Here is a 13,687-nt window from a genome sequence, read left to right as displayed (position 1 = left end):
AAACGTCTTTCACGAACTGCTCAGCAACACAGGTTATTTATTATTCAGTATGTTATATATAATCTTCTGTGTATGAATATGCTCAGATTTTAGACTATGCACACAGAATCAGGGAAATTAACTTAAAAACAAGATTTTAAAATATATTTAGTTTTTGATAAAAACTAATTAAAAAGCACAAAGTCAGGAATTCATATAGCTATCATACCTCAATTCATCCAACCAATTTCTTGCAAAAAGAACATTTCAGAAACATGATTTTAAAAGGCTAAGTCTAGTAGCCATCAAAAGTTGACAATATGGAGGGGAAGAGATACAAACATGTTTCAATCAAATTAAGCCAACGATATGTGATAAATAACTGAATGTCATAATTTCTTCCTAGAGAATGACCCACTGTAACAAATAGGAATTTTGAAAGATAGCAGCAAATTTAATTTTATTGAAATTCAACTATTTACTAGTTGAGAAAAAATAATAGGGGAATAAAACATACTTCCACTACTGTGTGTTCTTAACAGCCACATAGGTTTGGATTCTTTTATTTGTTCCATTCAGAGAACATGGCTTTCCCACCTCATTTCTCCATCTGCAGCTCCCTGTGCCCACTGAAAATCCACTGGGCTTGGTTGTGAATAGGATGCTATGTGCAGGAAGAGGGACTGACAAAATAAGACCCCACAGATCCACACATAAACGGACATTACTTACACTCAATGCAACAGAACTTTAGGATTAAAATCAATTTGCTGTTTCTACTTGTGGTTTTTCCTTACCAGGAGCCTCGGTGTTTCACAAAATGCATGAGCGAAATCTGGATAAGAGATGGGCTTTGTGTTTACAAAAATGGGGAATCAGCTGCTCTTATCCCAGGATCCTAGGTATACCTGATACCTGCAAGAAGCTAGCTGAGATCAATCCAGACTGCAATCTCCACCTCCTGATCGAGTTTAAATGCATACATCAAGGCTTCAACATCCAGCATAATTTCTTATCCCTGCTTTGAGTAACTTCTAGCTGAATGAAAAGTTCTGTAGAACTCAAAAACCAACTTTTTGGCCAGCCTTAATTGCTCAACTAGATTTTGAAGTGTTTCCCTCTTGTGGACTCCAGAACTCTGTTTCAAAATCAGCTTAAGAAGGTATGTGTCAACAAGGCATGTTAGATCTTTTCAGGAATAGGTGCAGATGACAAACTAGCCTAAACTGGACAAAAGGACCCCTAGCCACAGCTGCAATCTGGACATCCAAATAAAAGGCCAGGTCTGTTAAGTCCCTGCCCACTACCTACAAACTGAAACCCCCCTTTTTTCCAAAGAAAGTGTTGCATCTTTCAAGACAAACTGAATCCCTATTCCCTAATCAGTAGCACTTACATCCTTATCTGGATTAAGCCCCACTTTATTGGCCCTCAACTAGTAATGCCCCCAGGCATTGCTCTGAAGCATGAATAGTTGTATCCAATGGTGTTGCTCACTTGCCAGGCTTCTGTCAACAGAGCAGCAAAGAGAAGCAATCTTCAGAGATTTCCCCCCTGCTGTGGGAGATTCCCCAGCCCTTTGGAGCAGATTTGGGAGGTGGAGGGGCAAGGGAGAGGTGGAGATGCCAAAAGTTTCTCTGTTCTGTTGACAGACGCCTTATCAGCTAACACTGTATCTGATGTCAAGGGAAACAGAACTGCATTTTAATGGCAATGCACTCAAAATTCCCGCCGAAGAATTGATGCTTTTGAATTATGGTGCTGGAGGAGGAGACTCTTGAGAGTCCCATGGACTGCAAGAAGATCAAACCTCTCCATTCTTAAGGAAATCAGCCCTGAGTGCTCACTGGAAGGACAGATCCTGAAGCTGAGGCTCCAATACTTTGGCCACCTCATGAGAAGAGAAGACTCCCTGGAAAAGACCCTGATGTTGGGAAAGATGGAGGGCACAAGGAGAAGGAGACAACAGAGGACGAGATGGTTGGATAGTGTTCTCGAAGCTACCAGCATGAGTTTGACCAAACTGTGGGAGGCAGTGGAAGACAGGAGTGCCTGGTGTGCTCTGGTCCATGGGGTCATGAAGAGTCAAACATGACTAAACAACTAAACAACAACAACTCAAAATTCCAGTTGTTCACCATATATGCTAAGCAGCGTGAGTAACAAAACCGGCCCCTGTAAGATACCATATGGCAGGTTTCCTCAAACTCGGCCCTCCAGATGTTTGGCCTACAACTCCCATGATCCCTAGCTAGCAGGACCAGTGGTCAGGGATGATGGGAACTGTAGTCCCAAAACATCTGGGGGGCCGAGTTTGAGGAAGCCTGCCATATTGCCAACATTTTTCAAGCAGTGGGTTGGCCAACGAGTCTCAGTTCACTTTCAGGTGGGCCTCACTGCCACAGCCAACCAATGCCTCCTCACTTGTCTGCCTCGTCCCCTGGTCCTGTCACAGTCTTTTGGATGAAGCCATGCCAGTATTACAATTCCCAGCATGCTGAACAAATGTGGCAAAGGATCTGAAATTCAGAGTGAGGGAGGCAGGCATCCCCTGAGGGGAAAAAGCCAGAGGAAGAGTGGGTGGAAAACAGGCGAAAGAGAAATAAAAGAGTGTATTTTTAAATATATGTATAATGGAATAATAATAAAATAAAACTGGGTATAAGGCAGTTTCCATGTTCTTAACATTTGCCACACCCTGCCATAGGCCAATGGCCAAGAAGTCAAACAAGAGTCCTCAGCAGCACTTTCTGAAATCAAGCCTTCAGAAAGAACTAGAGTCACCATAAAAAGCCATCCAAAAGGATTTGATGGTCAACTCTGCCAAACAATTTAAAAGGATATCATTACTGATGGCACTGGATGCTTATTAGTTAAAAGACTGTGAAGGAAAACTGGTGAACAAATGGAAGAATTAACTGCCAAAAAAAGTGTTTTAGAAGCAAGCCATCTGGCTGTGCAAAGGGATGGAAAATGTTGTTTCTTGCATTTGGTTTTCTTTAAAAAGTAAAGCAAAATTCAAGCTAGTTGTTTCACCTAATTACTTGTTTTGCATGCTACAAAGATTTGCTTTTTTCACCTTACTCAGTTACAGCGATTCATATGATTGTTTACAATTTTAAATAGCAGCTAATATAAGAGACGTTATAATTAGATTGGACTAAAAACCCACAGCAGCCTTGAATTTAACATTTTAAGGTTAATTCACTTTAACAAGATTACAAGCAATTACAGGATTCCATCTGCTTCTCTTTCTTCACAGAAGAAAGGACAAATAACCATTTAAAACAGTTCTCCTGCAGGTGCTATGGATGGGAACTAGCTCAACAATACCACTATCTTGCCTGAAATACTGTAGGTAGCTTTCTTTTAAAAATAGTTTTCCTATTAAAATTATAATTTTACAATGATGGGGCTGAATACAATGCTCTATTTGTGCAAATGAAAGGCACTCTCACTCACACAAATGTACCGTATTTTTCGCTCTATAACACGCACCCGACCATAACACGCACGTAGTTTTTAGAGGAGGAAAATCCGTAGGCATGCCACCCGTAGGCATTCCCTCCATAACACGCAGATATTTCCCCTTACCTTTTAGGAGGAAAAAAGTGAGTGTTATGGTGCAAAAAATACGGTATGTACCAATTTACACACACACAAACACAAGCTGTAACTCCTGCACTGCACCACATTCCATTCTGAAGAATTCCCCAACTCTCACAGAACTTTTCAGCTTTTCAAGTGGATAGAAAAGCACTATTGCATTCACACCATGCCTTGCAATGGGGTTTTTTGGGACCCAAGCCTATATTTAGTCTAAAGAATATGTTTGGATTGGGAAAAGCAGAAAGCAAACACAAATAAATCAACTCTGAGTGATTTATAAGCTGGAAATTGGAAGGAAGTTGTTAACTATCCAGGGAATTAAAATCTGGAACGCAGCCCCAATAAAGCTAAAAGCAAATAACCTCATTTGTTTTCCTAAGCTGAATAGGCTATATGTTTTGTACAGCCAATTTTAACCTCAGGCGTTAGGAGACAGCCTCTTAGGGCAAGAATGATTGTCATTCTCATTCACAAAGCCATTTCCGACATTAAATTAGGTCCCAAGTAAAGATATCCATATACTGTATAAAAGTAATACAGTGAAGGTGACAGGCAATGAAAACTCCAGAAATGAAATAAATGATTAAGATCCAGCTATGCCCATGGGGTACAGCAATTATAGTGGAGGCACCAAATAGGATTGTGAATTCTCTTTTTTCCCCTTGGCATTAAACGCTGTCACATTTAGAAATGTGAAAATGGGCGGACCTGTGTCAAATTAGTTTTAAACACTGCACATACATAGAGCATTCTCAACCACAGTGCTGGAAAAAGAAGTCAGCCAACCCAAACGAATGCTGAGCAGCAACTTAGAGGTAGTTTTGCATTCGCTGTCATGTACCACATAGCTTGATTACTTGAGCCTTGGGGCTAGTTACCAACTGACTTTGCAAATGAGGTGAAGAAGTCAGACCATAAGCCAGATACTAAAAACACCATGCGACAGCAGCAAAGCCTGATAACCTTAAAGGTAAAGGGACCCCTGACCATTAGGTCCAGTCGTGACCGACTCTGGGGTTGAGGCGCTCATCTCGCTTTATTGGCCGAGGGAGCCGGCGTACAGCTTCTGGGTCATGTGGCCAGTATGACTAAGCCACTTCTGGCGAACCAGAGCAGTGCACGCAAATGCCGTTTACCTTCCCGCTGGAGCGGTACCTATTTATCTACTTGCACTTTGACATGCTTTCAAACTGCTAGGTTGGCTGGAGCAGGGACTGAGCAACGGAAGCTCACCCCGTTGCAGGGATTCGAACGCCAACCTTTTGATCGGCAAGTCCTAGGCTCTGTGCTTTAACCCACAGTGCCACCCGCGTCCCGAGAAAGTAGAGAAACACTTTTCTCCCTCTCTTATAATGCTAGAGCTTATGGATATCCAATGAAGATGAATGTTTAAAGACTCAGGACAGACAAAATAAAGCACTTCTTCACACAGTCCATAAACTATGGAATTGGCTCCTATAAGAAGTAGTGGTTGCCACCAACTTGGAAGACCTAAAGCAGAGGTGGGGAACATGTCACTCTTCAAACTTCCATTCCCATCAGCCCCAATGAGCATGGTCAATGGTCAGAGATGATTACAGGAGTTGCAACCCAACAACATCTGGTTGTGCCATAGGTTTCCCAACCTGTCTTAAAGAGAGTCACATGGCTCTGGCCCACTTGGTTACCTCGGAGGGAATATGGCTCTTAATACAGAAAAAAAGTTTGCCCAATCCTCATATATAAGGTTAAAAAAACCTGTAAAATACTTAAAATTACAGAGTTACCATCACCACGCCAAAATATCCCACTCAGCATAAACTATATGCTATGCTAGATGTGCAATAATAATAATAATAATAATAGGAACTCATTCTACCAACGTAAGTAATAACTACAACAAATTTAAACTTTTAGTAGATTTTTAAAAGTTTACAAAACTTGAAAATATCTGAAGACAGTTATCCAGAATAATTCAACAGTAACAATGGTGTACTATTTTCAAAATAAAACCTGTTTAGCACTATGCTCAACATCCAATTTCTGTTTGGAAAATTACATTACACAGTTCTCTCTAAAATGCAGCTCATCAACAGTCATAGCAACAGAATCAGAAGACAAAATTCTGGAATTTATAATCAAGAATACTGAAGTAATTGTTATGCAGCAACAGCTAGCATACAAATTGTATGTGCACAAAGGCAAGCCAGTTCTATTACACATCAAACAAACTCACTTACTTTAGGCCTGAAGTTCGTAGTTGGTCCCACATATTCATGTTGCGCTTTTACAGTTCCCCAGGGATGATGTATTTTGAAGCATTCGTTGCAATAACTTGCACTACAATCCATGCAGCTCTTTGTGGATTCTTGCGGTGGAGGTTTACAGAGATCACACATAATGGCTGTAGCTGCCCTTGCTGCCTGCCTATATCGTTCTACAATAGTTTCCAAAGTAAAGTTGCGAAATAGGCCATTGATGCCACGCTCTCCCAGGTCTATGTCATGCCGGCATCCAGGACAAGGGAAGGTAGTTGCCTTAGGAGTCAAGGAATTGCGTTTCCAACCTGTGCAGATGGCAGGAGCTGATTTAGTTGCAATGTTGATAAGGAAAATGATTTGGCAGGTGAATAAACGATAAGCTACTAGATCTTTATTTAGAAATTCCCTTTAATGCATATGCCATGTGGCTGCCATACTTAGTAAGGTTGTAAATAAATTGCACAACTTTGCAAAAGAAAGATAATATGGAAGCTAGAGCAAAATGTTTGATATTTCATCTTTTGACAATCCTCAGACCAACCTGAAAAATGCTGGAGTTGTTTTTTTGTTCAGTAAGAACCTTACTGGAAGAGACATTATAATTCAAGGGAGAGAGGTCTGGGAATGGCAAGTCTCTGTTCAATTTTTGCTCAGCCTGAATTTCACTTAACATCCTCTGTAACTCACTGTCTCCCACCATAATCCATTACTGTTTTGATGAGTTGATGAATATATTGCTATAGCACATGCTGAGTGCAGGATGCAAATCTAAACAAAAAATAAACCCAACTGTAAGAATACCCTGAATAGCAAGATGAGGCTAGCTCTTCCAGCATGCTCAGCAGGCTTAAGTTTAAATTCATTCCCAACTGCAAATCTTGGCTGAAGCATAATAAAAACAATTGCAAGTACGAAAGAGAAAAGGAACACCGGACACTTACCTTGAAGGTTCTTTCTAGTTATGTTGAACAGGCATCCAATATGCTGGCTGGGTTTAATTCCTCCTATCCTATTCTCCTATTCCTATCACCCTGGAAGGCAGGGAATACGTGACAAACATTTGGGCCAGCCATGTCACCCTAAGCTTCTCCACCAGTTCCATCTCATAGCAAAGCTTGAGACAGAAGTGCCGAGAAGAGTCCAGAACAAAAAAGAAACAAAACCACAATGTGAACCTAGAAAAAACAGGTGGTGCAGAATCCTCGTTCACAGGAGAATACCCAATACAAGCTGGAGATTGAGGGACAATGACCCCTGAGATATGTAATGTTTAGTAAAGGGAGTAGGGACTTCCATGGGGCTGCCCAGCAGATTTCTAGGTAGGGGTCATTAGTGTAAAATGTCGCCAAAGAGTATGCTATCCTGCTGGAGTGGACCATGATATGTTGAGGTTTTGGGAGGTGCTGTGAACTGTAAGGCAAAAAGATGCATGCTTTGCACCATCTGGTCAACCGCAGTACCAGGTATTTTTTTCCCCAATGACCTTTAGTGGAAAGAGACAAAGAGCAGGTTTGATTGGCTGTTTTTGTTCAATAGAAGTTTGTAGGCCCCTCCTAATGCCTAGCTAGTGCCAGATTCTCTCCCTTAGGTGAGAGGGTTGCAGGCAAGTTCAGCTCTTGTTCCCTAAGGAAGACAGAGTTAACCATCAGTGGATCCATTTGAAAGATCTGAAAAATGTGCTTAATGTTCTTTGATCAAAAGAACTTCCAGATCTAAGAACTTGCAAGTGGTGGTAACTGCCATTAGAAAAGGAGACCTTTGGGGACAGCAGTCTTAATGGATCATCCTTCAGAGTTGCAAAGGGAGGTGCTGTGAGAGCCTTGACAATCACATGCAGGTAGAAGTTGGAAATCTGTGCACCACCAGAGGGCAGAGGAGAGATGCCTTCTTCATGAAGCGTCATAGGTGTGGATGGGATCCTAAAGCTTTGGAACAGCTGGTATCTACTGGGGGGAGGTAGAAGGTTTAGAACCAACAGGACAGTTTCTTCACCTCTAATGACATCCCATTTCCTTCGCTTGTCTGACAAACTAATACGCAAGGTCATCAATTGCTGCCTATTTCATGCACAGAACAAAACATTTATCCATAAGGAAGACGAAGAAGGTTAAAGCCTGTAGTCCATAAATGGCCCTCAGAAGTTTTTGTGGCCCACTGAGGATCTGCTGGGAAAAGGCACGTTTGATACCTACTGTATCTATGAAAGAAAATCTCAGCTGGTGGCTCCACCGTGGCTGAAGTAGGCATCTTTTATCTTTCCTCCATCACTACTCTTAATTTACTTAATATATTCTTTGCAGCCCACGTTCATTGCTTGGCTGAGGGAGCTGTGGAAGAGGAAGGAAAGAGGAGGAGGAGGAACAGAGCAAAAAGGAAAAAAACTATTCCTTTTGAAGAGAAGAACATGGAAGTAGGCTAGGAAAATGAGCAAGCCATGAGACGGTAACCAGAAAAGAGTAAAGATGATAGTTAAGTGCTGAGAGAGAAAGGAGCAGCAAGGAAAATCGGTCCTGGGTCAAGGCAGGGAACCAACTGAGGGATGAGCTTAGGGTTACATGGCTGGCCCAAATGCTTGTCATGTGTTCCCTGCCTTCCTAGAATTAATCCAGATTATTGGATGTCTCAGTCACCTCAACTGAGAATAGACTTTTATACATGAGTGAGAAATATTCATATGTCGCTTCCATGACTACATTCTGGCTCGGCAGTAATAATAGTGACTTGGAACAAACTGCAACAGAGCCCTCTTCAGTATTAAGCTCTGGGTACATGTTCTCTATGCAAAGAAAAAACCCTGACTTTTTTCCAACACACATTACAAACATCTAAATTCTATAAGCAGATTTATATAAGTGTCACCAACTTTCACACATTTCAAACAATTTGTTTCCAAGATCAAGGCTTTCAAAGAATTTGGATTTGGGGGGGGGGGCGCTAGGAGAATAGAAGAATATAAATTAATATTAAAATGAATGATGTATACTATGAAAATAAATCAGGAAGTTGTCGGACACCAAAAGCCCTGTGGATTCCTATTTTTCATTCTCTATGCTTTTCCCATGGCACAAGTTCTATTTTTCTTTTTCCAAACATTTATAAAAATCTCAAGATATAAAAAAAAACACTTTCACATTAAAAATAAATACCAACTCAGCATATATATAAATCCACAATCATAGTCAATAATCAATACAATTTTGACAATGTATTCTTACCATATAGAGATGCTATTATATTTTTCAATATCCATATTATATCTATTTTTCACATATTCAATCAACAGGATCCATTCATTTTTAAAATAATTCCTCTTTTGTCTTCCATCACGCAGTCGAACCAACTCTGAGTTTATACTTTTCTACCAGTTTCCAAAAATTAACTAGCCATTCTTTAATCGTAAGGGCTCTATTTTCTTAAACCATGAAATTTGGGGTCTCGGGATGTCAAAACTTGGCAGGAAGTATTTCTCAGATATAGAGCATTTCTGCATAAGAATCTTTCTCCAAAGCAAGCTGAGGTACTGAGAAGAGTGCAGATGCTTTGCAATTCTGCTTCTTCTGCATAGGAGCCATCTCTCAAAAACGAGGAGCCATTTCTCAAAAACAAGATACAACTTTATACAAAAATCATGTGATTCAGCCAACTGAAAATGAAGGTGATACTACGTTGGGTTCAGGAGACACATCGTTGTCATCATAGGGCTAAAAGGTGACTGCTGTTACCGCTTCTGGGATGCAAGACTGAGGATGTGCTAGAATCGTGAATTCAAGTGTTTATGTGTTTGATGCAAGTGCACTGATCCTGCAAGGAAGCTGGACAAAACTGCATTTAGATTCCATGGGGCTGGGAAGTTGATGGGACTGGTTTGTTTAATCGTTTAACTGATTTGGCGTATGGTGGTTGGGAAGTATGAGTTGATTTTTCTTTTGCCTAAATATCATTATTGGCCATTGTATTTATTTTCAGATGCAATCTATCTGCTGATGTTTAGAAAATACTTTATTTAGCATTTACTATGTTTTACAATATGCACTTTTCTTTGTATTTTGCGGCTGAGTTCTATGCTAAAGAAGACACTCTGTTCAGTTAATTGTGTCTTCTATAATGTGTAAATTCTCTGGTATTTTTTGAGTTAGTTTTTTTATTTAAAATGTCTTAAATCTAGGTTGCAAACTGCTTAGACATTACTTTAAATAAAAGTGGTATATAAATTGTAAAAAAATAAATAGTAAAAGTAAATAAAATTCAGGATTGGCTTCTGTGACTCTGCAGCAACCCTATATACAGGAAACATACTGTCACCCCTATGCATAGTAGTATCACAGCCACAAAGTGGCTACCTCCAAATTAGTTGGTTAAAGTATGTAGAGTATAAGCCAATATACCGTATTTTTCGGCCTATAAGACGCACCGGCCCATAGGACGCACCTAGTTTTCAGGGGGGGAAATCAAGGGGGAAAATATGATTTCCCCCCTGCAGCTCTGGGAGCAGCGGACAGGCTGCACGCAGCCTGTGCGCTACTCCAAGACCTTCTCCCTGCTTTTGCGGGAGGTGGCGGAATTCCCCCACCTCCCGCAAAAGCCCACAGGAGCCCCACTTGACTCCTGCGGGCTTTTCGACCAGGAGGGAGAAGGGACTGATTCGGCTAGTCAGTCCCTTCTCCCTCCTTGGGGAAAAGCCCCCAAGAGCCGCTTGCTCTTTAAAGGGTGCACGGCTCCTGCAGGCTTTTCTAGGAGGTGGGGAATTCCCCCACCTCCTAGAAAAGCCGGGGAGCCCCTTTAAAGAGCGCGCGGCTTTTGCCTGCTTTTGCGGGAGGTGGGGGAATTTCCCCATCTCCCGCAAAAGCCCAAAGGAGGGTTGGAGAGTAGCGGCAAGGCGTCGCGCGTCTTCCTGCTGCCCCCCATCCTCTGGGGCTGGCGATGGGGGAAGCGCTGCTTTCCTCCACCGCCAGCCTCAAACAGCAGACTCTCCTGGCTTCAGCGGAAGCAACGCGAAGCCTCCGGAGCGCAGGCTTCGGAGGCTTCGTGTTGCTATCGCTGAAGCCAAGGAGTCTGCATTCGCCCCATAAGACGCACCCACATTTCCCCTTCATTTTTGGAGGGGAAAAAGTGCGTCTTATAGGGCGAAAAATACGGTAACTGTTTCCTAGTTCTAAAGCTATATTTTAAGAACATTAGGCTTTATCTTGAGGACTCCTTCGTCCCTGACACAAAAAGAGAAATCTGGATCCAACCCTATAACAGACAATTGGCCATATGAAATATTTTTTAGCAGAAAGTTACTCCTCAAAACAATATTTTCTATTAGCTGTAGGCACACTTCAGAACTCAAAACCCCCTTTATGTGAATTATTAATGGTAAAGAGGTGAAAGCAGTTCATCCAAGACCACACTCCAGGGAAAGATGTCTACCCTTAGATTCACAGAAAAATATGCAGTTATAGTGATGAGTGCATTATAATTTGATCACGGAACCAACCCTAAAGCATGCCCATACACTAAACAAGTTTAATCTCAAAAGCCACATGCCCTACAAAAAAGGCATACATGCAGTATATTAATTGCAGACACTGAATAACTCAAGACCTTTAAAGTAAAAAAAGAATGTAACATGCAACATGCAATTAAAAGCAGCAGTCATATGTTGGCTAGTACGGCAGGCAACTAATATCACTTATATTCAAACTATTGACTATTTAAAATGGCAATTAAGCAGGCAAATGTAAAAAACAGAATCCAATTTTAAAAAATAAATAACTGTGATGCAGTGGTCAAGTTTAAACAAGGCAATCTGAAATGCTTAGCCAGTAGCATGCTTCTGAAGTGCTGGCAGGTGTGAACCCTATAGTTTCAGGCTAAAATATAAAGTTAGATAACACAGTTATGTGGTCTTTATATCAATTAATTAAAAATAAGGAGAAGCATGATAATGAAGGCATGCTTTTACATACATACTGGTGACACCATGCTGATGATTCGTAAATATAATGATCTAAGATGTTCCATCCCTTTTCATGTAGTCTATTTGTCTTTGCTTAGACAAAACTTTTACATAGCATTTTACTCTGGTTCACAAAGCTGCAAAAGAGCCCATTTAAAAAAACTGGGGGAAAGCACCAGAATTGGCAATCCTCCACTTTTAGTAGTGAAGCCACTGGCTACTTCCTCTGCTTCGTTATTTGCTTTTGAGAACATGATATGATTAAGGTGGTAAAATTTAGTATTAATATGCACTACTCATGTTATATTTGCCTTATTTGCCTTCAAGCATATTTCATATCCAAAAACAGAAGCGTCTGTGACACCTTAATGGCAAAGTGGGCTTTTATCCTCAAATCCTTATGCCATAACAAACGGGTACATTTTTCTTTAAGTATCACATGACTTTTGTTGCAGACCAGGACTAGCCAATGTCATGCCCTCCAGGTGCTTTGGACTACAACTCCCATCAGCCCCTGGCAGCATGGCCAATTAAACCACAGAGCCTAGGACTTGCCGATCAGAAGGTCAGCGATTCGAAAACAATTTTGTTATTGTTTTATAATTAATTTTGCTGTAAATTGCTTTGGAAATTTGATTAGAAAAGTACTATGTACATATTTTAAACACAGGGGGAACATATTGCAATAACTGTACTCTGCCCACTTTTTCCTCCATGCAAATATAAATGCAGAATTTGACCAAAAAAAAATTTTTTTGCTGCAAATAGGTCCTTACTACCACCTACTTTAATCTTCTTCCCACATGCATGGCAAGGGTAGTATTAATAGCTGCAATTCATGCTCTTTTACACATATGCAATGAGTTTCACGTGAGTAACAGAGCCTAGGTTTGTGTGTGGGTGTGTTTTTTTCTTAAGAAAAAACATTATCACTGTTTAAAAGTATGATTTCCTACAACAAAAGCCAGAAGAACTAGAAAAGGGATAACACATCTTTTAATTCAACCTACATTTTTAAATAAGCAATATCACCAGCATAATGAAGAATAAAAAGTAAATTTCCAGGGTGTATTTTGAAACAAAACTATGTTTTAAGGTCAGCTGGATTCAAGTTCAAAAATGAATGCTTGCTCTCCTCAGATAAAATATTTCCCTTAAGGATACGTGGGCATTCAGTGACAGTTGAGAAACCTTTATTTACATTATGGCAATGTCATTTTCCTTGAAGGTTAATAAATTTTACTAATCGATTTAGCATTGGAACCCTTTTTCAGTTCCATTCATGTCACTCTGGAATGCATTCATCCTCACAAGATGCACTTTAAAAGAATATATATGTACCAGTAAGTCAAATATTTTGTAATCTGTATTTTCAAGCACAACATGGGATATCAGTGAAGTAGAAAGTACCGTATTTTTCTGTGTATAAGATGCCCCCATGTATAAGACAACCCGTTTTTTTCAACCCAAAATTAAGAAATTAAGGTGTTTAGCGGGGGTGGGGGGAATCGCTTGCCTGCCTGCCCGCCACTGCCAATCGCTTGCCACAGCCACAACCGATCGCACACCTTGCCGCAGCCACCAACTGTCTGCCCGCTTGCCGCCACCAACAGCGCACCCGCCCACTGGCCATAGCCAATTGCCTGCCTGCCTCACCACAGCCCCCAATCACCACATCCAATCGCCAGCAGGCCTTGCCGCAGCCACCAATCACCCACCCAATCACCGCTGCCAATCTCCTGCTTGCTGCTGCCATTAATCGCATGTCCCCCCTCTGCATTCACTATCCGTGTATAAGACGACACCCAATTTTTGCCTAATTTTTTTTTAGCAAAAAGCATCGGGTGGAGCTGTGGGTAAAACCTCAGTGCCTAGGACTTGCCGATCGTATGGTCGGCGGTTCGAATCCCCGCGGCGG

The 13,687-nt window shown here is 41.1% G+C and overlaps 1 protein-coding gene across 8 annotated transcripts in view; it reads right to left on the bottom strand.

Moving 5' to 3' along the window:
- Window positions 1–13,687, bottom strand: part of TRIM36 (tripartite motif containing 36) — a 46,899-nt gene that overhangs the window by 13,292 nt on the left and 19,920 nt on the right. For 4 of the 8 annotated variants that reach the window (XM_081213675.1, XM_081213679.1, XM_081213681.1 and 1 more), the window contains exon 3: window positions 5,808–6,151. In XM_081213675.1, coding sequence (XP_081069801.1) covers window positions 5,808–6,151 — 344 coding nt within the window. The remainder of the gene's footprint in view (window positions 1–5,807; window positions 6,152–13,687) is intronic. The other 4 variants (XM_081213676.1, XM_081213680.1, XM_081213678.1 and 1 more) reach the window with 1 other exon arrangement.

The sequence above is a fragment of the Podarcis bocagei genome, assembly GCF_964188305.1.
Source record: "Podarcis bocagei genome assembly, chromosome: 11".
NCBI classification, from domain to species: Eukaryota; Metazoa; Chordata; class Lepidosauria; order Squamata; family Lacertidae; genus Podarcis; species Podarcis bocagei.
Note: the sequence above shows the minus strand (reverse complement) of the source record. Positions and strands in the feature narration are given on the sequence as shown.